A 27,714-nucleotide genomic window follows, 5' to 3' on the forward strand; every position below is an offset into this window, starting at 1 on the left:
AGGAAGTTTGTATATACCTATATATATTTGAACATAATCTTGAGTGTGGCAGATTGCGTGAAAATATAATAATAATATCTATGGTTCTTACCGTCAACGCAATCAGGGGATCCCCTGATTGCGTTGACGGTAAGAACCATAGATATTATTATTATATATTTGAACATTATGAGCTCGGACACCATTAGACCGATTGACACAAAACTTGGTACATACATGTAGAATTTTATGGAATAGGTTGTACACCATCAATTTCTTGATCCGTCCAATCGGCTCCGCACCAGTGGCTCTGGAGTATCCCCATGTTAGCCTTATGAGTACTTATACAGGGTGACATAAAAGTCTGGAAACGGCTTGATATCTTTTTAACTTAATTCGTTAGAAAATTCAAACCTTTCACATCAACATGTATGTATGAAAACTACTTTTTGCAAGCATTACCATTTTTTGACCTTCACCAGGGGACGGCCCGAGGAGTAGGTACATAATCTTTAATGTAAGCATAAGTTGATATGCACATCATTTTAAAAGTCTGGTCAAATGGAGTTCATTGCCGGGAACCGCGTCAAAAAAGGTTCTTCCGTTACAAAATGGCGGCAGTCCAAAGTTCTCGCGGAATATACCTGCAGACGCCTTAGTATTGGTAAATACTCATAGTCAACATTAGTCGGGAAATCTGAAACCCGGTTAAATTTGTTTTGAAGATTAAATAATATTAGTCTATGAACTAGTTGACTTTAAAATACAATTTCAGCTCTCAAGCTAATGTTTAATACGAGTACATACCAATACTAAGGCCTGTGCAGGTATATTCCACAAGAAATTTGGATAGCCGCCAATTTGTAACGGTTAAACCTTTTGAGACGCGGTTTCCGGCAATGAACTCCACTTGGCTAGACCTTTAAAATGATGTGCATATCAACCTATGCTTACATTAAAGATTATGTACGTACTCCTAATGGATCGTCCCCTGGTAGAGGTAAAAAAATTATAATGATTGGAAAAAGTAGTTTTCATACATGTAAGTTGATGTGAAAGGTTTGAATTTTCTAATGGATTTAGTTAAAAATATATTAAGGCGTTTAAAGACTTTTTTGTCATCCTGTATATATTATTAGTATTTATCTAGCCAGTTAATACTAATAGTAAATTAATAAAAGTCTATCTACATACAGCAGATATAGGGAACATAATAATTGTTCTATTTTGCATTCTCAAGCTGCTTGCCATTATTTTCAAGGAACCAAAACTGTCTCTTCTTCCGCATTTTGACCCCGTTGCAAGGCACGGGTATAGCGGCTAGTACTGTATATAAATGTATAGGATGAGGTTTCTAGCCAAAAAAACATCCAGATATTCAATATAAAATATCTGTTTGTTAAAAAAGTTGTATCAAAATTTACACCACGGGTTTTCAATAATACGCTAAAATTGTTATCTTTTTATCAGACTATGCTGAGACAAAATTTAAATAAAAAAAAAATTTTAAACGTTTTGAAGTTGAATTTTTTCTTTTGTACTTATTAATAGAGCACTTAGGCTTATTGTTAACAAATAGTTTTTGTAAAACACTGCATTGTATCATATCATATAACGAATTAATCTTTTAAAAGTATAACTGTATATCAAACACCAATCACGTAATCGATTAAGGGAAAATAGATTTGCTAAGATTCTAATTTTGTCTTTTATTAATAGAGTTAAGAAAGTAGTTCACATTTATTATACATTTTATACTCTGTTTATAAAATAAATTTATACTTTTGTCTACGATAATAATTTTTCCTGTAATATAAACACATAGTAATATTATCCTACTAATACCCTACTAATATTATAAATGTGAAAGTATGGATGTTTGTGTATAACTCTGAAGTTCTATGATTTGAGAACTACTGACTGATTGACCTGACATTTTGCAGAGAGATACTTGATAGTCTTTATAAACACATAGGCATATTAAGGTTGTGAAAATCCTATAGGGCTATTATACCCCACAGGGTTTCTAAGTTTTCATGTTATTCTTATGAGGATTCATATTTAAATACCCCAGCCGCAGCTAACCTAAGCAAATTTCCATTTACCTGGCTGGATTTCCACAAAAATATTTAATAAAAATTATCAGATTTATTTCCTTTTGAGATAATATTAATTGTAGTAAGTACTTAGGTTTGTTACTACAGGGAAGATTATGAGGTATGTTTTTTTTATTGTAATGTTGATAGCTTCGTATGAAATAAACAGAATTTCTAAATTTCGTTAAAATATATCCATAAGGCCCCGTTTATGCACCAAGAGCGGGAGCGGTAGCGATTTCTAACACCATTGGGTTAAATGGGGCTGTTTATGCACCAAGAGCGATAGCGATAGCGGTTGACCTCCCGCTGCGGTTTCTAATTCGCCCGCTGTGTAGTTAGAAATCGCAGCGGTTGCTTGGGATAGAGCGGTTTTCAACTACATTGAGTCAAATGGGACTGTTTATGCATGGTGGGAGCGGGAGCGGCTGAAGCCAGGGTTGCCAACTTGACGCACGCGCATGTGCACTTAGGACAAATAGTTGTGTTAATTATTTGGCAGAGTTTGAGTTGGCAAGACTGTGTCCCCCTTCCATTCTCCTTTAACCAACCGCTACCGCTATCGCTCTTCGTGCATAAACAGCCCCATTCATAGGTTCATAAACGGGGCCTAAACAAGCTAACTACAACAGTTTATTTATTCTCCATAAGAATAACATGGGAATTTTAAATTTACAAAATAGGAGGCATTCCTTGGACATAACATGGAAATAGTAAAGGCCCCAGAATGGAGCCTTGAGGAACTCTATGTGTAATACCGGTAGTTAAAGTTTCTGATCTATACCTGGTTAGTGTATTTTTGTTTTTTGACATTATTTCTACATATTGCACTCTTTCTGAAAGATATGACCTAAACCAATTTAAAGAAGTGTTAAAAATATCTACAGCTTTAAATTTATGTAAAAGAACTTCATGAGAGATTTTATCGAATGCTTTTAATAAATCCATAAAAATACCAACTACGTTATTTCCTTTGTCAACAGCATCAACAATAATTTCTGAAAAATTAAAAAGAGTAGTAGTAATAGATTTACTCTTATGAAAACCATGCCGTTGTTTGTCAAAGAGATTGTTATTATGAAGATGATGAAAAAATCTAGTATAAGAGTAAATTTAAAGAGAACCGCGAAAGGTATCTTAAAACTAGTCTACCAGTTTTAATAAAATCCTTATTTAAAAAAAAATGTTAGTGATACATTTAATGCATTTCCATAAGAAAACAATAGAGTGCTCTGCAGACATCTAATCGGTCAAGTCATAAAATGCGAGGGCTAAGAATGTGATAAAATAAATAAATATACATATACATATTATAGAAGAAAAGTAAGTGATTAAAGGGTAGAGATCTGGATGGGTGATTGTGCGAATTGAGAGGTGATGGTGGGCAATGGTGTGGGTGGGTGAGCGTGAAACAAAATGATAAATTTTTCTTAGAGCTTAAAATCCTTGTTTAGACACTAATATTCAGGCCTTTGAAGCACTCTCAGCGCTTATCGATTGTTTATATATGAATCTAAAAGCTGTTCCATGCTATCAAACCTGCTCTTTTAAGCCTAAGTTAACTCCAACACTTGTGTTGTTACTGTCTCAGAGAAATGATAGCTTGTAATTGTGAGTTTTCCTAAGGTTCTTTAACCTAAAATATCAAATCTTCACATTTAATGGAATATTGAAAACCCCTTTTTATATTATTTACATTGTTTTACTGTACCTGTAACCGAACATATCTTTTCAGTGAAGTTTGTGGTCTTTAAAATGATTTACATCTTGTCCTGTGTTTTTATTTAAAAATGTTTGTACATCCCATACTGGTACGTGATTTGAAAATTTAACTGATACATGTGTGTCTACAGTAGTGTAAACCAATATCATAACCTAGGTGTTGAGAAAATACCTTAAACCTGTAAACGATTTTGTTACCGTAGTAAAAGCTTCAAAACTTTTAGCTAGTTTCTCCTTTAGGAATAAGCTATTACCGTAGTACTCATAGTAAGACCTGGACCCGGGATCAATTTCTTTTTTGTTTTGAGGTCCCTAGAGACCAAAAACGCCATCCGTTCAAATTCATATATATATATTTATAATATGTGTCCGTAAGCGCGATAACTCGAGCAAAAATCATCCGATTTTGATGAAATTTGGTACAAACGTGTAAACCTACGTTTATTCGAACGAGTTCGCAAACCAGCATGATCGGTCTATGGGAACAGGGGTTTATAGGGCAAAAATTGGTTTTTCCTATTTTTGACCCTAAAAACTTAAAATTTAGCATTTTCATTCCACACCATTTTGTAGAGCTTAAAAAAACAAATAATTTAGTATATTGGAGCGTTATTATGCGCCTATTGGTTACAGAGAAAATTCCAAAAAACTGTAAATTTAAAATTCCCATGTTATTCTTATGGAGAATAAACTGTTGTAGTTTGCTTGTTTATGATCATATTAGGAAAATGCATTCATTTAATACTAAACTTTTAACATTTTACAAAAAAACTCCTTTTTACCCTCCCTGTTACAGCAAACCTAAGTACTCGTTAAACTAATGCCATTTAAATAGGGACTAAATGTAATATTTTAAAGGAGACAATTTAGTGTAAATCCAATCAGGCAAATGGAAATTCGCTTAGTCTGCAGGTTTACTGTGGCGGTGGTATTTTGTACTGTATGACAGCCAGTATTTTCTTTCAAAAATATATATACTATTAGCTTAGCCCATTGTGGCTTTGCTCACAAAAATTTAAGTTAAACATGTGTGAGCACTTGTTAAACTAATATAATGACAAATCTACTCGTCCATCCCTGCAGATGTGGACGTATTCAGCAGAAGTTCGCACATTTCAAACATATTTTTCATGAATACTGAGATAGGTAATCCTTACTGTCACTAGTGTTATACTTAGGGTACTAGAAGCCCTAGGCCAAAATTACCCAAGCGGCACTGCAATCGCCATGAAATCGTGAAAATCTTCTGCAATCATGGGGACATTTTCATTGCTATCCGCAATCGTGGAAAATAATTAGTTTTAGAAAATATAAGCTCAATTTTTGTTCAAAAAAGTTTTTTTAGTACAAAATGCTGCGGCCATCAAAAATCCAGCAGTGACTACAATCAGTGGCAGTCCCAGGCGGAGGGGTTGGAGGGGATAACCACCCCCCCCCCCCAAATATTTTATATTTTGTTAGCTAACATAAATACTATTAGTTGGAACATGTTTTAAAGCTCAAATACATTTAAAAATACGTTTTTAGGCTTAAAATTCCACATTTTTGTGGCGGACCCAGGACCCCACTTTTTTAAGGGATAATCCGTACCTCCCAGACCCCCTGTTGGTCAACTTCCCCCCCCCCTGAAATGAAGTCCTAGGACCGCCATGTACTACAATAACAATATAGGAGTTTTTATAGGAGGGGGGCATTGGAATTTTGTTTTCTGTACTTTCAATAGATCAACAATGTAAAACTACAATTTTACTTAAATTAATAGATAAATGAATGTATCTAATAAAGTATGATCTTTTTCAGAAATGACAATCCATGAGCCCAAGCATAAGAAAAAGTTTGTGGCAAGGAAATTAATAGAGGTAATCTCCGACATAATTGTTTGAACAAGAAGAAACTTCAAAGAACAAATGAAGTCAGTAATTAACTAGAATGTAAAACTAGAATTTAGGCTAAATTATAATTATTGTAAAAAATATGAAGAAAAACTGTTTTGATTTAAGAGTTAACATGATATTACGTATCTTAAAATACTAGCCTAGAGAAAACAGAAAATCTCAAATATGTTGTAAAATCTCTAATATGCATAATATGAGTAAGAGGCAATTTAAAGTGTAATTAGAATGCTATGTATATGTAACTGCTAAACATTTAGCTAATCCAAACAAGGAATATATTTAAATTAACATACAAGGTTTTCTAACTAGTTGAGCCCTCTTATTAGTTACTAGATTATCTGATAAGCCAGAGAGGGTTAAATTAGATGTTATAAAACATACTAAAATGCTTACTCTCAAATGTCTATTTTGCGGAAAAATCTGTTCAAAAAAATGGTTAAAAGCTCATATATTATCACATACTGGCGAGCATCCCTTTAAATGTTTGGCATGCGAAAAGACCTTTGCCCAAATACATCAAATAAAGAGTCACTTGTTGAAACACTCTGGGAAGTGTCCTTACAAATGTACTACATGTGGAAAATCCTTTGCATCAATTAGCAATATGAAGAGACACTCATTGGTCCATTCAGGAGCGAGACCTTATAAGTGCAATACATGTGGAAAAATGTTTACATCTGAAAGCTATATGAAGATACACTCATTGGTCCATTCAGTAGAGAGACCTTATAAGTGTTCTATATGTGGAAAATCCTTTGCGGCCAAAATGTATTTAAAGAGTCATACATTAATTCATACTGGAGAAGAGAGACCTTTTAAGTGCAATACATGTGGAAAATCCTTTAAATTGAAAAGTAATTTGAATTATCACACAAAGAGTCATTTAGGTGAGAGACCTTATAAATGCAATATTTGTGGAAATTCTTTTCTGACCAAAAATGCAATGAAGATTCATACAAGGGGTCATACTGGAGAGAGACCTTTTAAGTGTTCTACATGTGAAAAATATTTTGTGACAAAATACGTTTTGAAGAAACATCACACAATGGTTCATACTAAAGAGAGGCCTTATAAGTGTTCTACATGTGAAAAATCTTTTGCAAGGAAAGACATTTTGAGGGGTCACTACAAAAGGATTCATACCAGAGAGAGACCTTATAACTGTTCTACATGTGAAAAATCTTTTGCAACAAAAAGTGAATTGACGGGTCACATATTTATGTATCACAAAAGGGTTCATACTGGAGATATGAGAACTTATAAGTGTTCTATATGTGAAAAGAGTTTTGCAAGGAAAGACGTTTTGAAGGGTCATCTCACAAGGGGTCATGCTGGAGAGAGACCTTATAAGTGTTCAACATGTAACAAATCTTTTGTGACGAAAGAGTATTTGAAGTTACATCACTCAAGGGTTCATACTGGAGAGAGACCTTATAAGTGCTCTACATGTGAAAAATCTTTTGCAGCAAAACTAACTTTGAAGGATCATCACACAAGGGTTCATACTGGAGAGAAACCATATAAGTGCTCTACATGTGAAAAATCTTTTGCGACAAAAGATGATTTGAGGGCTCACATAGGGGTTCATACTAGAGGGAAGAGACCTTATAAGTGTTCTATATGTGAAAAGAGTTTTGCAAGGAAAGACGTTTTGAAGGGTCATCTAAGGGTTCATGCTGGAGAGAGACCTTATAAGTGCTCTACATGTGAAAAATCTTTTGCAACAAAACTAGCTTTGAAGGTTCATCACTCAAGGGTTCATACTGGAGATAGACCATATAAGTGCTCTACATGTGAAAAATCTTTTGCGACGAAAGATGATTTGAGGGCTCACATAGGGGTTCATACTAGAGGGAAGAGACCTTATAAGTGTTCTATATGTGAAAAGATTTTTACAACCAAAGGCGCTTTGAAGGTTCATTACACAAGGGTTCATACAGGAGAAAAAGAGAAAAAGAATCTGAATATTACCTTATAATCTGAATGTTAATCTCTTATAATCTGAATGTTGGTACCTTATAAGTTCTCTACACGTGAAAACACTTTTGCAACAAAAGATTATTTGAGGTGTCATCACACAGGAGTTCATGGAGGAGAGAGACCTTATTAGGCACACGTCCACACTCTTGATTCTTTTCATTTGATCAATGAAATACTTAACAATAGTAGTTTTTTTTGTTTTGTTGATACAATATTATTAAGTTGTAGGTACTTAAAAAAAAAATTGACTTAAGCCTGACTTATTTTTCATTGTTGGGACCCATTACTCAAGATGTAATGCTAGGTCAAGGTTATTACATGTTTTTACAAATATCAGTATTTTATCTTGAACTGTTTTTTCTTTAGTTGTATCCTACAGGTTTCAGCAAATTTCTCTTTTAAGGAAACAAGCTATAAATGTTGGTAGATGGCAAGGTAACAGTGAGACCTGGGTTAGATTAACTTTTTGTTTTGTTGACCTCAGAGATAACAAAAACGGTATTGTTAAACTGTCACGTTTTTTAATTGTATATAGATGTATAGATGAGGCTCCTAGCACATAAAACAACCAGATAATCAATATAAAATACCTGTTTGTCAAAAAAGATTTTTTACCAAAATTAATACACGGGTTTTCGACAATATGTTAAAATTGTTATCTTTTTTAGCGAATTTCCCATATAGAGAATAAGCTATTACCGTAGTACTCATGGTAAGACCTGGACGCGCGACCGTTTTTTTTTTTTTCGTTTTGAGGTCCCTAGAGGCCAAAAACACCATCCTTTCAAATTCATATATATATATTTATATATATATATTTATATATATATTTTGTTATTGTATACATCAATGAGGGCTACTTTAAATGTTATTAAGCAAATCAAAATACCACAGTACCCTAAAAACATTTTATTTTATATTACTTACATGTTTCGGACATTAATGCCATGATCACAGTATAGTATATAACCATTAGTTTCTCATTAACAACATTTCAATAAACAACAACATTAACAATAAACATTCAATAGAAACTAATGGTTATATACTATACTGTGATCATGGCATTAATGTCCGAAACATGTAAGTTATATATATATATATGTTAGAACGATAACTCGAACAAAAATTCTCGATTTTGATTAAATTTGGTACAAACGTGTAAACCTACGTTTATTCGAACGAGTTCGCGATCCAGCATGATCGGACCATGGGAACGGAGGTTTACAGGGGGTTTTATGGGGTAAAAATAGGTTTTTCCCATTTTTGACCCAAAAAACATAAAATTTAGCAATTTCTTTCCAAACCATTTTTAGAGCTTAAAAAATCAAATAATTTAGTATATTGAAGCGTTGTTATGCGCCTAATGGTTACGTAGAAAAATCCAAAAAATTGTAAATTTAAAATTCCCATGTTATTCTTATGGAGAATAAGTAAACTGTTGTAGTTTGCTTGTTTATGAACATATTTTGATCAAATTTGGAAAATGTTTTTATTTCTTACTAACTATTAACACATAGTTTTTGTAATACACTGCACTGTTATTATATCATAAAAGGAATTAATGTTTTAAACTATAACTGTATATCAAAAACAAACAAGGTAATCGATTAAGGGAAAATAGAGTTGCTAAGATTATAATTTTGTTTTTTATTAATAGGTTTAAGAAAATAGTTCACATTTATTATACATTTTATGTAAAATAAATTTCTAGTTTTGTCTACGATGATTATTTTTCCTGTAATATAAATTTTTATAGTAATATAATCCTACTAATATTATAAATGTGATAGTATGGATGTTTGTGTATAGCTCTGAAGTTCTATCATGTGAAAACTACTGACTGATTAAGCTAACATTTTGCAGAGAGATACTTGATTGTCTTAAGAAACACATAGGCATATTAAGGTTGTAAAAATCCTATAGGATTATGCCCCACAGGGGTTCTAAGTTTCCATGCTATTCTTATGAGTATTCTTATTTAAATATCCCTGCCGCATCAAACCTAAGCGAATTTCCATTTACCTGGCTGGATTTTCACTAAAATATTCCCTAAAAATAGGTTTATTTCCTATTCAAATAACATTACTTTTAGTAAGTGATTTTGAGGTGTGTTTTTTTTATTGCAATGTTGATAGCTTAGTATGATATAAATAAAATTTCTAAATTTCGTTAAAATATATCCATAAACAAGCTAACTACAACAGTTAACCTATTTTCCATAAGAATAACATGGAAATTTTAAATTTACAAAATTGAAGGCAGTCCTTGGACATAACATAGAAACAGTAAAGGCCCCAGAATAAAGCCTTGAGGAACTCCATGTTTAATAGTAAAGTTTCTGATATATATCTTTATCCAAAATCTATAACAAGTATGGACCTGGTTGGCGGATTTTGGATTTTTGACATTATTTCTACATATTGCACTCTTTCTGAAAGATATTATCTAAACCAATTTAAAGAATTGTTAAAAATACCTGAAGCTTTTTAGTAAATTTATAAAAATATCAACTATGTTATTTACTTTTTCAACAGCATCAATAACAGTTTCTGAAAAATTAAAAAAGTAGTAGTAGTAGTAGATTTACCCTTATGAAAACCATGCTGTTGTTTGTCAAAGAGATTGTTATAATAATGATGATCAACCAATTGATTATACATTAGCGAATTTCCGAATAGTGAAGAAACTATTACTGTAGGTGGCACGGTAAGACCTGGGCCCGGGACCAATATACTTGCTCAAAATTTATATATATATATTTTATATATATATCCGTGAGTGTGATAACTTGAATAATTTTTTTTTATTTTGATAAAATTTGCTATAATAAGATGTAGGGTGCAATAAACTTAATGAGTTTGCGAATCAGCATGATTGGACCACATGGGATTGGGGTCTATGGGGGAGGGGTTTATGGGGTAAAAATTGGATTTTCTCAATTTTGACCCTTAAAACATAAAATTCCCAAATTTATATTTAAACCGTTTTAAAGAGCATAAAAACAAATAATTTAGTATATTGAAGTGTTTTTCTAAGGTTATTGGCTACAGAGTTTATTTAAAAAAAAATTAAATTTAAAACTCCCATGTTATTCTTATGGAGAATTGTTTTAGTTTGCTTGTTTATGGATATATTTTTATCAAACTTGGCCAATTTATTTATTTTTTACTATGCTATTCTTATTTTGCTAAAACACACTTTATTACCCTTCCTGTAGCAGCATACCTAGGTTTGTTAAGCCTCATGTTATTTATATATTTAATTGAAAATCCAACCAGGTAAATAGAAATTCGCTTAGTTTGCAGGTTTGCTGCGGCGGGGGTTTTGTAAATGGTCAAATGGGTATAATTCTAGAAATGTTTAAGTAGCCAGGGAAAATATCAGTTATTAATGACCTGTGTGGTTTTAACAATGATTTTCCTATGTATTTGAATACATAGTTCTAGGGGTACTCATGACCAGCAGATGATTTGTTTTTTAAACTTAAAATTATTTTTTCTATCTCATCTTCATCCACCGGCCTTCATTTGAAAGGAATTATGATAGTTTTTTGATCCAGATAGCTACTTATATTTTAATCGTCTTTCGATTAAATATTATTTGGGGTACTGTTTAAAAAATTGTCTAATACCTCAACAAAGTAATTGTTAGAACAGTTTGAGATGCTCAGAGGATCTGCTTTTACCTAATCGTTAATTCTAATTTCATGAGGAGAATCCTTAATACATTTAGATTTATTACCAGTTTCAAAATTAATTATCTCCCACGGTTTCTTACTAACATTTTCTGATTTATTTATGAGTTGATTGTAAAAAGTTTTTGTCGCCTTGATCAATCTACTTTCATAATTTGTATTTAAGAGTTTACAATGATACATCATTTCTATATTACCAGACATTTTTGCTTATTTTGTAAGCTCTGCAATATCTTTTTGTTATGTTAATAAATCCTGGTTTATCCCATTAAATTTACTTTTATTCACATTTTTTTACTCTCTTTCTAGGAAAAAACTAGATCAATTATATTGGAAAATAATACTATTAAACAATCTATACACATATATATGGAAACCCAATTGACAATCAGTTTAAAATAATTGTTTTGACAATAGTTACAATTGACTGAATAGTTTGATTTGATAGTTTTTAATGTTTAAACAAATGTTACGAGTTACGTATTATAGTATTCAGCTACAGTTAGCCTACAATAAATATTTTTTGCTGTATAGTTTAGGATACATTCTTAATTTGTTTTATACAATACAATTATAAGTATCACATTGACATTAATCAATACATTAAGTTCCATCCACATAAAATTCATTGACTGACACATAAATGAAATCTACCTTATTAGCTAATAAAAGAAGTAGTCAAAGTTATTATGGAATTCCATACAAAAAATGATGTTAAATTGATGGATTAATGTGACTAATAAATACTTATCTTTTTCAGAAATGATAATCCAAGAGCCCAAGTATAAGAAAACAGAAATTGAGTTTATAGCAAGGAAACTAATAGAATTAATCTCTGACATAATTGTTTGAACAACAGCTCAAAATAATACTTATACTAAACTTAAAAGAACAAATGAAGTAATTAATTAACTAGAATGTACAACTAGAATTTAAATTATAATAATTGTAAAAAATATGAAGAAAAGCTTATTAATTCAATAATTAATATGCTATTATGTATCTTAAAATACTAGAGAAGACAGAAAAATCCCTCAAGTATGTTGTAATATCTCTGATATGCATAAAAGTTTTATGAGCAAGAGACAATTTAAAGTTTAACTAGAATGCTATATGTATAACCGCTAAACATTTAGCAAATCCAAACTAGGAAGATATTTCAATAGACATACAAGGTTTTCTAACTAGTTTGGCCCTCCGAATAGTTACTAGCTTAACTGATAAACAAGAAAGGGCCAAATTACAAAAGTACCAAAACACATTAAAATGCATACTATCAAGTGTCTATTTTGCGGTAAGATCTGTTCAAAACAATTGTCAAAAGCTCATATATTATCACATACTGGCGAGCATCCCTTTAAATGTCTGGTATGCGAAAAGACCTTTGCCCAAATACATCAAATAAAGAGACACTTGTTAAATCACTCTGGGAAGGGTCCTTACAAATGTACTACATGTGGAAAATCCTTTGCATCCAAAAGCCATATGAAGAGACACTCATTGGTCCATTCAGGAGCAAGATCTTATAAGTGCAATACATGTGGAAAAACGTTTACATCTGAAAGCTATATGAAGATACACTCATTGGTCCATTCAGTAGAGAGACCTTATAAGTGTTCTATATGTGGAAAATCCTTTGCGGCCAAAATGTATTTAAAGAGTCATACATTAATTCATACTGGAGAAGAGAGACCTTTTAAGTGCAATACATGTGGAAAATCCTTTAAATTGAAAGGTAATATGAAACAACACACAAAGAGACATTCAGGTGAGAGACCTTATAAATGCAATATTTGTGGAAATTCTTTTCTGACCAAGGATGAAATGAAGATTCATACAAGGGCTCATACCGGAGAGAGACCTTTTAAGTGTTCTACATGTGAAAAATATTTTGTGACAAAAAACGTTTTGAAGAAACATCACACAATGGTTCATACTAAAGTGAGACCTTATAAGTGTTCTACATGTGAAAAATCTTTTGCAAGGAAAGACATTTTGAGGGTTCACCACATAAGGATTCATACTAGAGAGAGACCTTTTAACTGTTCTTTATGTGAAAAATCTTTTGCAACAAAAAGTGAATTGACGGGTCACACATTGAGGTATCACAAAAGGGTTCATACTGGAGAGATGAGACCTTATAAGTGTTCTATATGTGAAAAGAGTTTTGCAAGGAAAGGCGTTTTGAAGGGTCATCTCATAAGATGTCATACTGGAGAGAAGCCTTATAAGTGTTCTACATGTGAAAAATATTTTGTGATGAAAGAGTATTTGAAGTTACATCACTCAAGGGTTCATACTGGAGAGAGACCTTATAAGTGCTCTACATGTGAAAAATCTTTTGCGACGAAAGATCATTTGAGGCGTCACATAAGGGTTCATACTAGAGGGAAGAGACATTATAAATGTTCTATATGTGAAAAGATTTTTACAACGAAAGACGTTTTGAAGGGTCATCTCACAAGATGTCATACTGGAGAGAAGCCTTATAAGTGTTCTACATGTGAAAAATATTTTGTGACGAAAGTCGTTTTGAAGTTACATCACTCAAGGGTTCATACTGGAGAGAGACCTTATAAGTGTTCTACATGTGAAAAATCTTTTGCAGCAAAACAAACTTTGGAGGAACATCACACAAGGATTCATACTGGAGAGAGACCTTATAAGTGCTCTACATGTGAAAAATCTTTTGCGACGAAAGATGATTTGAGGGGTCACATAACGGTTCATACTGGAGAGAGACCTTATAAGTGTTCTACATGTGAAAAATCTTTTGCAGCAAAACTAACTTTGAAGGATCATCACACAAGGGTTCATACTGGAGAGAGACCATATAAGTGCTCTTCATGTGAAAAATCTTTTGCAACAAAAGATGATTTGAGGCGTCACATAAGGGTTCATACTGGAGGGAAGAGACATTATAAATGTTCTATATGTGAAAAGATTTTTACAACCAAAGGCGCTTTGAAGGTTCATTACACAAGGGTTCATACAGGAGAAAAAGAGAAAAAGAATCTGAATATTACCTTATAATCTGAATGTTAATCTCTTATAATCTGAATGTTGGTACCTTATAAGTTCTCTACACGTGAAAACACTTTTGCAACAAAAGATTATTTGAGGGGTCATCACACAGGAGTTCATGGAGGAGAGAGACCTTATAAGGCACACGTCCACACTCTTGATTCTTTTCATTTGATCAATGAAATACTTAACAATAGTAGTTTTTTTGTTTTGTTAATACAATTTTATCAAGTTGTAGGTACTTAAAAAAAAAAAATTGACATAATCCTGACTTATTTTTCATTGTTGGGACCCATTACTCAAGATGAAATGCTAGGTCAAGGTTATTACATGTTTTTACAAATATCAGTGTTTTATCTTGAACTGTTTTTTCTTTAGTTGTATTCTACAGGTTTCAGCAAATTTCTCTTTTAAGGAAACAAGCTATAAATGTTGGTAGATGGCAAGGTAACAGTGAGACCTGGGTCAGATTAACTTTTTGTTTTGTTGACCTCCAAGATAACAAAAACGGTATTGTTAATTTGTCACGTTTTTTTAATTGTATATAGATGTATAGATGAGGCTCCTAGCCCATAAAACAACCAGATAATCAATATAAAATACCTGTTTGTCAAAAAAGATTTTTTACCAAAATTAATACATGGGTTTTCGACAATATGTTAAAATTGTTATCTTTTTTATCAGATTATGCTGAGATAAAATTAAATTTAAAACATATATTTTGAACGTTTTAAAGTTGAATCTTTCTTTTGTACTTATTAATAGAGCACCTAGGCTTTTTGTTAACACATAGTTTTTGTAATACACTGCACTGTTATTATATCATAATAGGAATTAATGTTTTAAACTATAACTGTATATCAAAAACAAACAACATAATCGATTAAGGGAAAATAGAGTTGCTAAGATTATAATTTTTTTTTTTATTAATAGGTTTAAGAAAATAGTTCACATTTATTATACATTTTATGTAAAATAAATTTCTAGTTTTGTCTACGATGATTATTTTTTCTGTAATATAAATTTATAGTAATATAATCCTACTAATATTATAAATATGTGATAGTATGGATGTTTGTGTATAACTCTGAAGTTCTATCATGTGAAAACTACTGACTGATTAAGCTAACATTTTGCAGAGAGATACTTGATTGTTTTAAGAAACACATAGGCATATTAAGGTTGTGAAAATCCTATATGACTATGCCCCACAGGGGTTCTAAGTTTCCATGCTATTCTTATGAGTATTCTTATTTAAATATCCCTGCCGCATCAAACCTAAGCGAATTTCCAATTACCTGGCTGGATTTCCACTAAAATATTCCGTAAAAATAGTCAGATTTATTTCATATTCAAATAACATTACTTTTAGTAAGTGATTTTGAGGTGTGTTTTTTATTGCAATGTTGATAGCTTAGTATGAAATAAATAGAATTTCTAAATTTCGTTAAAATATATCCATAAACAAGCTAACTACAACAGTTTACATATTCTCCATAAGAATAACATGGAAATTTTAAATTTACAAAATTGAAGTCATTCCTTGGACATAACATATAAACAGTAAAGGCCCCAGAATGAAGCCTTGAGGAACTCCATGTTTAATAGTAAAGTTTCTGATACATATCTTTATCCAAAATCTATAACAAGTATGGACCTGGTTGGCGGATTTTGGATGTTTGACATTATTTCTACATATTGCACTCTTTCTGAAAGATATCATCTAAACCAATTTAAAGAAGTGTTAAAAATACCTGAAGCTTTTTAGTAAATTTATAAAAATATCAACTATGTTATTTACTTTTTCAACAGCATCAATAACAGTTTCTGAAAAATTAAAAAAGTAGTAGTAGTAGATTTACCCTTATGAAAACCATGCTGTTGTTTGTCAAAGAGTTTGTTATAATAATGATGATCAACCAATTGATTATACATTAGCGAATTTCCGAATAGTGAAGTAACTATTACTGTAGGTGGCACGGTAAGACCTGGGCCCGGGACCAATATACTTGCTCAAAATTTATATATATATATTTTATATATATATCCGTGAGTGTGATAACTTGAATAATTTTTTTTTATTTTGATAAAATTTGCTATAATAAGGTGTAGGGTGCAATAAACTTAATGAGTTTGCGAATCAGCATGATTGGACCACATGGGATTGGGGTCTATGGGGGAGGGGTTTATGGGGTAAAAATTGGATTTTCTCAATTTTGACCCTTAAAACATAAAATTCCCAAATTTATATTTAAACCGTTTTAAAGAGCATAAAAACAAATAATTTAGTATATTGAAGTGTTTTTCTAAGGTTATTGGCTACAGAGTTTATTAAAAAAAATTTAAATTTAAAATTCCCATGTTATTCTTATGGAGAATTGTTTTAGTTTGCTTGTTTATGGATATATTTTTATCAAACTTGGCCAATTTATTTATTTTTTACTATGCTATTCTTATTTTGCTAAAACACACTTTATTTCCCTTCCTGTAGCAGCATACCCAGGTTTGTTAAACCTCATGTTATTTATATATTTAATTGAAAATCCAACCAGGTAAATAGAAATTCGCTTAGTTTGCAGGTTTGCTGCGGCAGGGGTTTTGTAAATGGTCAAATGGGTATAATTCTAGAAATGTTTAAGTAGCCAGGGAAAATATCAGTTATTAATGACCTGTGTGGTTTTAACAATGATTTTCCTATGTATTTGAATACATAGTTCTAGGGGTACTCATGACCAGCAGATGATTTGTTTTTTAAACTTAAAATTATTTTTTCTATCTCATCTTCATTCACCGGCCTTCATTTGAAAGGAATTATGATAGTTTTTTGATCCAGATAGCTACTTATATTTTGATCGTCTTTCAATTAAATATTATTTGGGGTACTGTTTAAAAAATTTTCTAATACCTCAACAAAGTAATTATTAGAACAGTTTGAGATGCTCAGAGGATCTGCTATCACCTAATCGTTAATTCTAATTTCAGGAGGAGAATCCTTAATACATTTAGATTTATTACCAGTTTCAAAATTAATCATCTCCCACGGTTTCTTACTAACATTTTCTGATTTATTTATGAGTTGATTGTAAAAAGATTTTGCCGCCTTGATCAATCTACTTTCATAATTTGTATTTAAGAGTTTACAATGATACATCATTTCTATATTACCAGACATTTTTGCTTATTTTGTAAGCTCTGCAATATCTTTTTGTTATGTTAATAAATCCTGGTTTATCCCATTAAATTTACTTTTATTCACATTTTTTTACTCTCTTTCTAGGAAAAAACTAGATCAATTATATTGGAAAATAATACTATTAAACAATCTATACACATATATATGGAAACCCAATTGACAATCAGTTGAAAATAATTGTTTTGACAATAGTTACAATTGACTGAATAGTTTGATTTGATAGTTTTTAATGTTTAAACAAATATTACGAGTTACGTATGATTATGATAGTATTCAGCTACAGTTAGCCTACAATAAATATTTTTTGCTGTATAGTTTAGGATACATTCTTAATTTGTTTTATACAATACAATTATCAGTATCACATTGACATTAATCAATACATTAAGTTCCATCCACATAAAATTCATTGACTGACACATAACTGAAATCTACCTTATTAGCTAATAAAAGAAGTAGTCAAAGTTATTATGGAATTCCATACAAAAAAATTATGTTAATTTGATGGATTAATGTGACTAATAAATCATTATCTTTTTCAGAAATAATAATCCAAGAGCCCAAGTATAAGAAAACAGAAATTCAGTTTATAGCAAGGAAACTAATAGAATTAATCTCTGACATAATTGTTTGAACAACAGTTTAAAATAATACTTATACTAAACTTCAAAGAACAAATGAAGTAATTAACTAGAATGTACAACTAGAATTTAAATTATAATAATTGTAAAAAATATGAAGAAAAGCATATTCAATTTAATAATTTATATGTTATTATGTATCTTAAAATACTAGAGAAGACAGAAAAATCCCTCAAATATGTTGTAATATCTCTGATATGCATAAAAGTTTTATGAGCAAGAGACAATTTAAAGTTTATCTAGATTGCTATATGTAACCGCTAAACATTTAGCAAATCCAAACAAGGAAGATATTTCAATTGTCATACAAGGTTTTCTAACTAGTTTGGCCCTCCGAATAGTTACTAGCTTAACTGATAAACAAGAAAGGGCCAAATTACAAAAGTACCAAAACACATTAAAATGCATACTATCAAGTGTCTATTTTGTGGAATGATCTGTTCAAAACAATTGTCAAAAGCTCATATATTATTACATACTGGCGAGCATCCCTTTAAATGTTTGGTCTGCGAAAAGACCTTTGCCCAAATACATCAAATAAAGAGTCACTTGTTAAATCACTCTGGGAAGGGTCCTTACAAATGTACTACATGTGGAAAATCCTTTGCATCCAAAAGCTATATGAAGATACACTCATTGGTCCATTCAGTAGAGAGACCTTATAAGTGTTCTATATGTGGAAAATCCTTTGCGGCCAAAATGTATTTAAAGAATCATACATTAATTCATACTGGAGAAGAGAGACCTTTTAATTGCAATACATGCGGAAAATCCTTTAAATTGAAAAGTAATATGATACATCACACAAAGAGACATTCAGGTGAGAGACCTTATAAATGCAATATTTGTGAAAATACTTTTCTGACCAAGAATGAGATGAAGCTTCATACAAGGGGTCATACTGGAGAGAGACCTTTTAAGTGTTCTACATGTGAAAAATATTTTGTGACAAAAAACGTTTTGAAGAAACATCACACAATGGTCCATACTAAAGAGAGACCTTATAAGTGTTCCACATGTGAAAAATCTTTTGCAAGGATAGACATTTTGAGGGGTCACCACAAAAGGGTTCATACTAGAGAGAGACCTTATAACTGTTCTTTATGTGAAAAAACATTTGCAACAAAAAGTGATTTGACGGGTCACATATCTATGTATCACAAAAGGGTTCATACTGGAGAAATGAGACCTTATAAGTGTTCTATATGTGAAAAGAGTTTTGCAAGGAAAGACGTTTTGAAGAATCATCTTACAAGGGGCCATACTAGAGAGAAACCTTATAAGTGCTCCACATGTGAAAAATATTTTGTGACAAAAGAGTATTTGAAGTTACATCACTCAAGGGTTCATACTGGAGAGAGACCTTATAAGTGCTCTACATGTGAAAAATCTTTTGCAGCAAAAAAAAACTTTGGAGGAACATTACACAAGGATTCATACTGGAGAGAGACCATATATGTGCTCTACATGTGAAAAATCTTTTGCGACAAAAGATGATTTGAGGGCTCACATAGGGGTTCATACTAGAGGGAAGAGACCTTATAAGTGTTCTATATGTGAAAAGAGTTTTGCAAGGATAGACGGTTTGAAGGGTCATCTAAGGGTTCATGCTGGAGAGAGACCTTATAAGTGCTCTACATGTGAAAAATCTTTTGCAACAAAACTAGCTTTGAAGGTTCATCACTCAAGGGTTCATACTGGAGAGAGACCTTATAAGTGTTCTACATGTGAAAAATCTTTTGCAGCAAAACAAACTTTGGAGGAACATCACACAAGGATTCATACTGGAGAGAGACCTTATAAGTGCTCTACATGTGAAAAATCTTTTGCGACGAAAGATGATTTGACACGTCACATAAGGGTTCATACTGGAGGGAAGAGACATTATAAATGTTCTATATGTGAAAAATCTTTTGCAGCAAAACTAACTTTGAAGGATCATCACACAAGGGTTCATACTGGAGAGAGACCATATAAGTGCTCTTCATGTGAAAAATCTTTGGCAACAAAAGATGATTTGAGAAGTCACATAAGGGTTCATACTGGAGGGAAGAGACATTATAAATGTTCTATATGTGAACAGATTTTTACAACCAAAGGCGCTTTGAAGGTTCATTACACAATGGTTCATACTATGGAGAAAATAAGAACAAGAATCTGAATATTACCTTATAATCTGAATTTTGATCTTTTATAATCTGAATGTTACCTTATAAGTTCTCTACATGTGGAAAAACTTTTGCAACAAAAGATTATTTGAGGGGTCATCACACAAGGGTTCATGCTGGAGCGAGACCTTATAAGGCACACTTCCACACTCTTGATTCTTTTTATTTGATGCAATGAAATACTTAACAATATTAGTTCATTTGTTTCCTTGATAAAATGTTGTTAAGATGAAATGCTAGGTCAAGGTTATGACATGTTTTTACAAATAGCAGTGATTTATCTTGAACTGTTTATTTCTTAGTTGTATTCTTCTGGTTTTGGCAAATTCCCCTTTTAAGGAAAAAGGATGTTGGTAGATGGCAAGGTAACAGTGAGACCTGATGGTTCAGATTAAATTTTTTTATTGACCCCAGAGAGAACACACACTGTATTGTTAAACTGTCAGGTTTTTGTATATATAGATGTATGGACGAGGTTCTTAGTTTAGCCTAAAAAACAACCAGATAATATATATAAAATTTCTGTTTGTCAAAAAAGTTTTTGAACCAAAATTAACATATTGTTTTTTAACAATACGCTAAAATTGTCATATTTTTTGGCAGATTAATATTATTAAAACTAATAAAACAAACCTTTATAACAAGTTTGAATTTTTTCTTTCGTACCTATAGAAACGATAGGCTTTTTGTTAACACATAGATTTTGTAAAACACCGCATTGTAACTGTCATATCATATACACTAATGAGCTAATGTTTATATGTTGTTAATTTAATTGTTTTTAATTTATGTTCATAATTTTCCGATACTTGATGGCAAATCTTGGCGTGCATATCTTCAATTCGAGACCTCAATCATGAAAATCGGTCGGGTAGAAGAGCCGAACGAAATCGAAAAACTAAAAACAAATTTAACTCCCGTAAGACATGACATGGGGAGCAACTTTCGTTTACGTATAAGCCGACTGGGATTATACAGGGTGGCTGAAAAGTAACTTGCACCCCCCCTTAACTTTTCAACCATTTGAGATATTTGAAATCGGTTTGCGGCAACCTTCTTAGATATGAGGGGCTACAATAAATATAGTCAATTTTGAAAATTTTTCCCTTAGGGGTGCGGGGGTAGGGGGTAGCTCAAAATTTTCAAATTACAAGCAAAGTCAAGTTTGGTATCATTTTACAGGTCTTGACGAAACATAAACATTGACATAAAGAAAACCAAAATCGGCTCACTAATAACAAAATGGCGCCCTAAAACGTTTCAAATCCAAATAACCATGAGGGTGGCAAAAAATGAACTTGCACCCTCTTTAACCTTTTAACTATTTGAGATATTTGAAATTGGTTTGCGGCAACTTGTTTGGATACGAAGGGCTACAATAATTATGGTCAGTTTTGAAAATTTTGCTCTTAGGGGTAGCAGGGGTAGGGGGTAGCTAAAAAATTTTAAATAGCAAGTATAGTCGAGTTTGGTATCATCATGTATCATTTTACAGGTCTTGACGAAACATAACAAATAACATAAAGAAAAAAGAAATCGGACCATTAATAACAAAATGGCAGTTCAAAATTACTTTAAATAACCATTGCCTCAATCATTTTTAGCTGCCATTTTGTTATTAATGGTCCGATTTCTTTTTTCTTTATGTTGTTTGTTATGTTTCGTCAAGACCTGTAAAATGATACCAAACTCGACTATACTTGCTATTTGAAAATTTTGAGCTACCCCCTACCCCCGCTACCCCTAAGGGCAAAATTTGCAAAACTGATCATAATTATTGTAGCCCTTCGTATCGAAACAAGTTGCCGCAAACCAATTTCAAATATCTCAAATAGTTAAAAGGTTAAAGAGGGTGCAAGTTCATTTTTTGCCACCCTCATGGTTATTTGGATTTGAAACGTTTTAGGGCGCCATTTTGTTATTAGTGAGCCGATTTTGGTTTTCTTTACGTCAATGTTTATGTTTCGTCAAGACCTGTAAAATGATACCAAACTTGACTATACTTGTCATTTGAAAATGTTAAGCTACCCCCTACCCCCGCTACCCCTAAGGGCAAAATTTTCAAAATTGACTATAATTATTGTAGCCTCTCATATCTAAGAAGGTTGCCGCAAACCGATTTCAAATATCTCAAATGGTTGAAAAGTTAAGGGGGGTGCAAGTTACTTTTCAGCCACCCTGTATAAATATATGCTGATGCTTGATGTGAAATCTTTGCATCCATACCTTAAATTTGAGACCTAAATCATGAAAATCAGACAGGTAGAAGAGCGAAACGAACTCCGAAAAGAGAAACAAAATTTAACTCTCATAAGAAATAAATGGGGAGCAAATTTCGTTTACGTAAATGTCGATTCACACATATCAGTTCAGTCACAGTTCCGTTACAGTCCAGTAACAGTTCAGTCTCAGTTGCATCCGCAATTTCTCAGTCAATAGTCCGTCAGTTTGTTTCAGTCAGTCTTCCGTCTCCAAAATTCACAGTAATTTACAGTCAAAAGTTTTAAATTATAAACCTATATTCTATCAAGTTTTCATTGTCCATCTTGTTAGTTGATTGTAACAAACAGTACTCAAAATATAAACACAACCATTTAAACAACAATAACACTATTTTCCAACCTTAAACCGGTCCATCAGGTCCGAACAATCCAAAAGTATCGGTGGAAAGAAATCTGAAATTAACTGACGGATGCCGGTAAAGCGACTGACGGGACTGCAACGTATAAGTGTAGATAGCGCGATAGAAAATCCATTAAAGAATATTTTTGTTAACTGTGACGTGCCTGAAGTGACTGGACTGTGACGTTCCGTAACTGATGTGTGTGAATCGACCTTATTAAGGTATTACCTTATTGTATTACTTTAGAAATACATTAGTTTGATAAGTTACAATCATCGATCTCTATTACTACTGTTGTACCAATAGAGATCGATGGTTACAAAATGAGATTTATTAGAGGAATTACAAACAGAATTGATTGAATTTAATAGAACCAACAATAGGTTTTACATAACGTTGATAGGTTTTACAATATGGCGGTGTTTCCTCAATTTGATGATAAGGTTCTAGGCCTAAGTTACATATACTTAAAGTTCTCTTATTAGCCTACAGAATAAAAATCCAGTTGGTTAACGGCCAGAGTGCATGGTGGTGAGTTGTCCTCTCTTCACCCACGGCCGCCTTTAACTCCAAGGGTTATATTATCTGTGCTCCAAGCCACGGCCTGGGGCCCATTTCATAATAAACTACAAGTTACAAGTTACAACTTGTAACTTGTAATTTCCATTAGATTTGCATTGGGCGATCAGCTGATTTACTAATAATATTAGTTTGTACTTTATTATGAAATGGGCCCCTGGTAGAATTGGCAACGTCGCAAGTAGGTTGTTTAGTGCCATACGTCCCATAAAGCTGGGTTTTCCTAGGCGCGGAAGCAGAGAGAGGAACGCGGAGAGCGGAATTGATGGCAATCCGCTCCGCTTCTAGGAAAACAGTAACATTAAATTGCCTTAGACAAGTGGAGTCCGCTCTCCGCGTTCCACTCTCCGCTCGCCGATTCCCCGTCTAGGAAAACCCGGCTTAAGATAACATGGCAGACAGATCAGCTGCAGCTCATTAATTCGCACTTTATTGATTTAAATTAAAATTTATGAACAAAAAATTTATTAAAATATTGAAAACTAGCTGTAACCCACGGGCTTTGCCCCGTTTAACTTCTTAATTTTCAAGATTACCGTATCTCGTTCGCATGGCTCAATCACGTCCTGGTTGAAGTTTGTTCGCTACGCTCACTCACCTTTAGGTTGGAGCCCGTTCGCTGCGCTCACTTGCCTTCAGGTTAGCTCGTTCGCTACGCTAACTCGCCTCCAGGTTGAAGTTCGTTCGCTACGCTCACTCACCTTTTGGTTGCAAATTAGCTGTTGTCATAATAAATGTAAAAGAAATAATAGTGCTGCACCCTGTTGGTAATTCTTGTAACTTTAATGCTATTGAACATCATAGAACAGAACCAACTTGTTTAGTTGAAACAGCTGTTAAGATTCAATAACTCCATTTCTCATAAGTTTAACATGGGAAACTCCAGAGCCACTGGGGCGGAGCCCGAAAGGATTTTTGAAATAAGAATATGCCTATATGTTAATCGGGATTGTGAGCTATCATCATGCCAAATTTCAGCCCAATCCGACCAGTATTTTTCGCGTTCACTTGTCACAAACATACATCCATCCAAACTTTCTCATTTATAATATTAGTAGGATATTAGTAGGATGAAAACATACAGAATTGAAAATCTATATCCGTACATTTAAAGTAGAGTCAATATTTTCATAGTCCAGTAACCAAGCTTTCTTAAATACACAAATACCATTAGCTGCTTCCAAACAAAACAGCTGTTACAACCCTACTTGAGACGTTGTCACTTTGAAGACCACGGCCTGTTATAGTAGTTATAGGAGGTCATGCTCCACCTCTTTAGTGTGGTGGCTGGATGACGTCTACTTACAAGGTGGCGGATTGACGGCACCGAACATTGAGCGTACACGTCAACCCGCCACCTTGCAAAAGTAGTGGCGGGTTTGGGGTTGCACGTTGTCGCCTACGTACGAAAGGGGTGGGTTGACATCAAACATGGAGCTTCAAGACAACCCGCCACTTATGATAAAAACTGGTGGTGGTGGGTTGTCGTGGTGACTCATTGACGTGAGTCACCTTTAACTACAGGCCGCAGCCTTGTAGAATTGGCAACATTGCAAGTGGTGTTGTCTAGCGCCAGACGTCCCATAAGATAACATGGCAGACTGGTGACACCAGCTCATTATTTCTCGTTAATTAAAATTAAAATTTATGAACATAAATTTATTAAATTTATCCATGGCAGCGACAGCGACATGGATCTGGATTCAAAGCGAGTAGGTGATAACATAGATAAAACATACTACCTTGTGTTGGTTAGTCTATGGTGATAATCATGGTGGAAGGAATTACGTCATAGACAAACTACCCAACACAACACAAGGAGTATGTTAAATTTTATTTTTCATTATGCCCGAGTAATCAATTAGTTATTAAAATACTTTTCAAGAAAACAAACACTGGTGTTAAAAATTGTCTTTAACATTAAACATATATCTTACTTATTTAGAAATCTATTTCCTATTTTTAATTTTCATTTTTCCCTTTTCTTAGGTTACAATGCCCAGTCCGAGTCCAAGTTGAGTTCATTACTTAAACCCCAGGTACTTCAAATTGGTATTGGTTGGTACAGCTCCAGCTGTTAACTGTAAACCATTGTTTGTTTTGTTTTCCTAATTCCTTTATTGAGTAGGCTTAGGCTAGGAGTTCTTAAATGCTTTACTATAAGAAGTACCTTAACAAGGCCAGTTACAGGTAATTATAAATGTAATAGGTACCATGTAAGGCATCAGGATTTAATCTAATTGATTTATCCTAGTTGATTGTTAGGTGAAGGGCCTAAGGTCTAAGGAGTTAAGTAACTTAACCTAGTTTGTAACTAGAGTATCCAACAACTAAGTTAGGCCTAATACACTTACTGTAGTTCTTTAGCAAGAAGATTGATTAACTTATAGCTTAGAGTTATGGAAAAATGAAATATAAAACGGTAGGCCTACTTTCCTGATACTCTTAGGAAACATTCATTATTATCGATAATTGTTTCCCTAACTTAAGTTACCGGTATTGATATTTTATTTTTTGATAGGTAGCCTAGGCTACATCAAAACTAACAAATGATAGGCTATATTGGCGATCTATACAAGTAGTGTTACTTATGTTTAAGTTATTTCTGTAAAATCATGTTAATTGTAAAAAAAAACCATCTTAACACGTTTAGAGATGATTACGGGAATTTTCATTAGGCCTGGCCTAAGTTATTGCCTAGCATTGAAATAAAGGGTAGAAAGTGGTATCCCAAACAGCCGAATGAACATGGTGATCAATATTGTTAAGAAAAAAGACATTGCTCTTATATATTTGAGTAAGTATATATAGGTATACTCAAATATATTTCACTTGTAAAGAAATATAAAGATTTCTTTACTTATAAGTTAACACTATGCTCTCAAACATCTCTCAATTGACTGGTTCTTTACCAATCTTGTTTGCCCCTGGGTTGGAAGAACAAAGTGAATAAAAATATTACTTAACAGAGCGTTGGCAGTGGAAGCTTGATGTTAAATAAAAATGGGCCCTATGGAATAAAATATCCCCAGAAGTCCTTAGAAAATGTCCCTGGTAGGTCTAACTTACTGTTTAATTATTCTAAAGCTGAAAACAATCTTAAAACTCTACTGACTCTATTTTTCTAATTATAGTGTTGTACCCAAGGTATATCTTTTGTACTTAGTGGCTTGTTAATGAATATTATACTCTGACCTGTTTGAATGAAGTATAGGGGACTATTACCAGAATTGAAATAAGAAAGGTTTAAGAGGACCAGCAGATGATTGATAAATTCAAATATAGGCCTATATATGTGACGTGGAAAGCAAATAAATCCCTACCTATTTATAGGGACCTCTTGTTGGGAATTTTTGATTTTGAGTTATATATATATTAAAATTCCTTATTAAATTCTGAATCACTTGGTGCAAGTCCCATGCATCTATACAATTTTATTTGTTAAAGTTATAGGACTTTGAAATTTTGTTATGGAAAAGGGTCATTTTGAGAAAAACTATTTTGAAAGTTTCAAATACGCATTATAAACTGTTTTTTTCGTATTTAAGAAACAATTTTGGTATCAAAAGAAAGCTTATAATGTCCTCTTTGGAGGAAAAAACCAATTTTTCTCTTAACTCCCGGTAGTTTTCATTTACCTAAATAACTTAATTGTTTTATTGAAGCATGTCGTAAAAACAGCATTTCAGAAAAGGGACCTCTTGTCGGGACTACAAAATTTGTGAGATATCGTGTTCTCCTTAACTTAGTTTTAGTTCTCTAAATTTCCTCTAGAATGCAGGAAAATTCATTTTTTGGACTAAAGTCTGTTTATAAAGTGAATATTAGAAATGGCACCTCATCTTGTTTGTTATGGCGAAATAACATTGAGCGACAAGAGGTACCTTTCTCAGACCATGCAGAGCAGAGGCTAACAAAATTATTTATTTAGACCTTTTATGTCTTCAATTCTATATTTCAACCAATACTGTCCTGTTCTATGATAAATAAGGTATAACAATCGATAAAAAAGCGTATTTCAAAATTTTTGACCTTAATTACTTATATCGGACGTACTGAAAATTTTGGATTGCCGACAAGAGGTCCCTTTTCGCTTTCCACATCACATAGGTATTTA

At 32.6% G+C, this 27,714-nt stretch overlaps 3 protein-coding genes across 11 annotated transcripts in view; all 3 read left to right on the plus strand.

Moving 5' to 3' along the window:
* The window catches only part of LOC128996146 (zinc finger protein 239-like), a 48,885-nt gene that overhangs the window by 10,772 nt on the left and 10,399 nt on the right, over positions 1-27,714 (plus strand). For 3 of the 9 annotated variants that reach the window (XM_054421274.1, XM_054421277.1, XM_054421278.1), the window contains 2 exons: positions 5,598-5,656; positions 12,130-15,294. In XM_054421274.1, coding sequence (XP_054277249.1) covers positions 12,636-14,402 — 1,767 coding nt within the window. In that variant the 5' untranslated portion in view covers positions 5,598-5,656; positions 12,130-12,635 and the 3' untranslated portion in view covers positions 14,403-15,294. Of the gene's footprint in view, positions 1-5,597; positions 5,710-12,129; positions 15,295-25,374; positions 25,419-25,736; positions 25,788-27,714 lie in introns of those variants that run through there. The other 6 variants (XM_054421275.1, XM_054421276.1, XM_054421280.1 and 3 more) reach the window with 5 other exon arrangements.
* Positions 6,147-8,437, plus strand: LOC128996147 (zinc finger protein 84-like). Its single transcript, XM_054421283.1, has one exon. It carries the CDS (start codon positions 6,297-6,299, stop codon positions 7,668-7,670), a length of 1,374 nt encoding a protein of 457 aa, XP_054277258.1. The 5' UTR covers positions 6,147-6,296; the 3' UTR covers positions 7,671-8,437.
* LOC128996148 (zinc finger protein 501-like) lies at positions 19,581-21,018 on the plus strand. Its single transcript, XM_054421284.1, has one exon. The coding sequence runs from the start codon at positions 19,684-19,686 to the stop codon at positions 20,386-20,388; it is 705 nt and encodes a 234-aa protein (XP_054277259.1). The 5' UTR covers positions 19,581-19,683; the 3' UTR covers positions 20,389-21,018.

Source organism: Macrosteles quadrilineatus, unplaced genomic scaffold (assembly GCF_028750875.1).
Source record: "Macrosteles quadrilineatus isolate MER2022 unplaced genomic scaffold, UCM_ALF_1.0 Scaffold_6__1_contigs__length_79288215, whole genome shotgun sequence".
Taxonomy (NCBI): Eukaryota; Metazoa; Arthropoda; class Insecta; order Hemiptera; family Cicadellidae; genus Macrosteles; species Macrosteles quadrilineatus.

Excerpts from the sequence above, each read along its gene's own strand:
- LOC128996147 (XM_054421283.1), top strand. The coding sequence starts at position 6,297 with ATGAAGAGACACTCATTGGTCCATTCAGGAGCGAGACCTTATAAGTGC.
- LOC128996148 (XM_054421284.1), top strand. The coding sequence starts at position 19,684 with ATGTGCTCTACATGTGAAAAATCTTTTGCGACAAAAGATGATTTGAGG.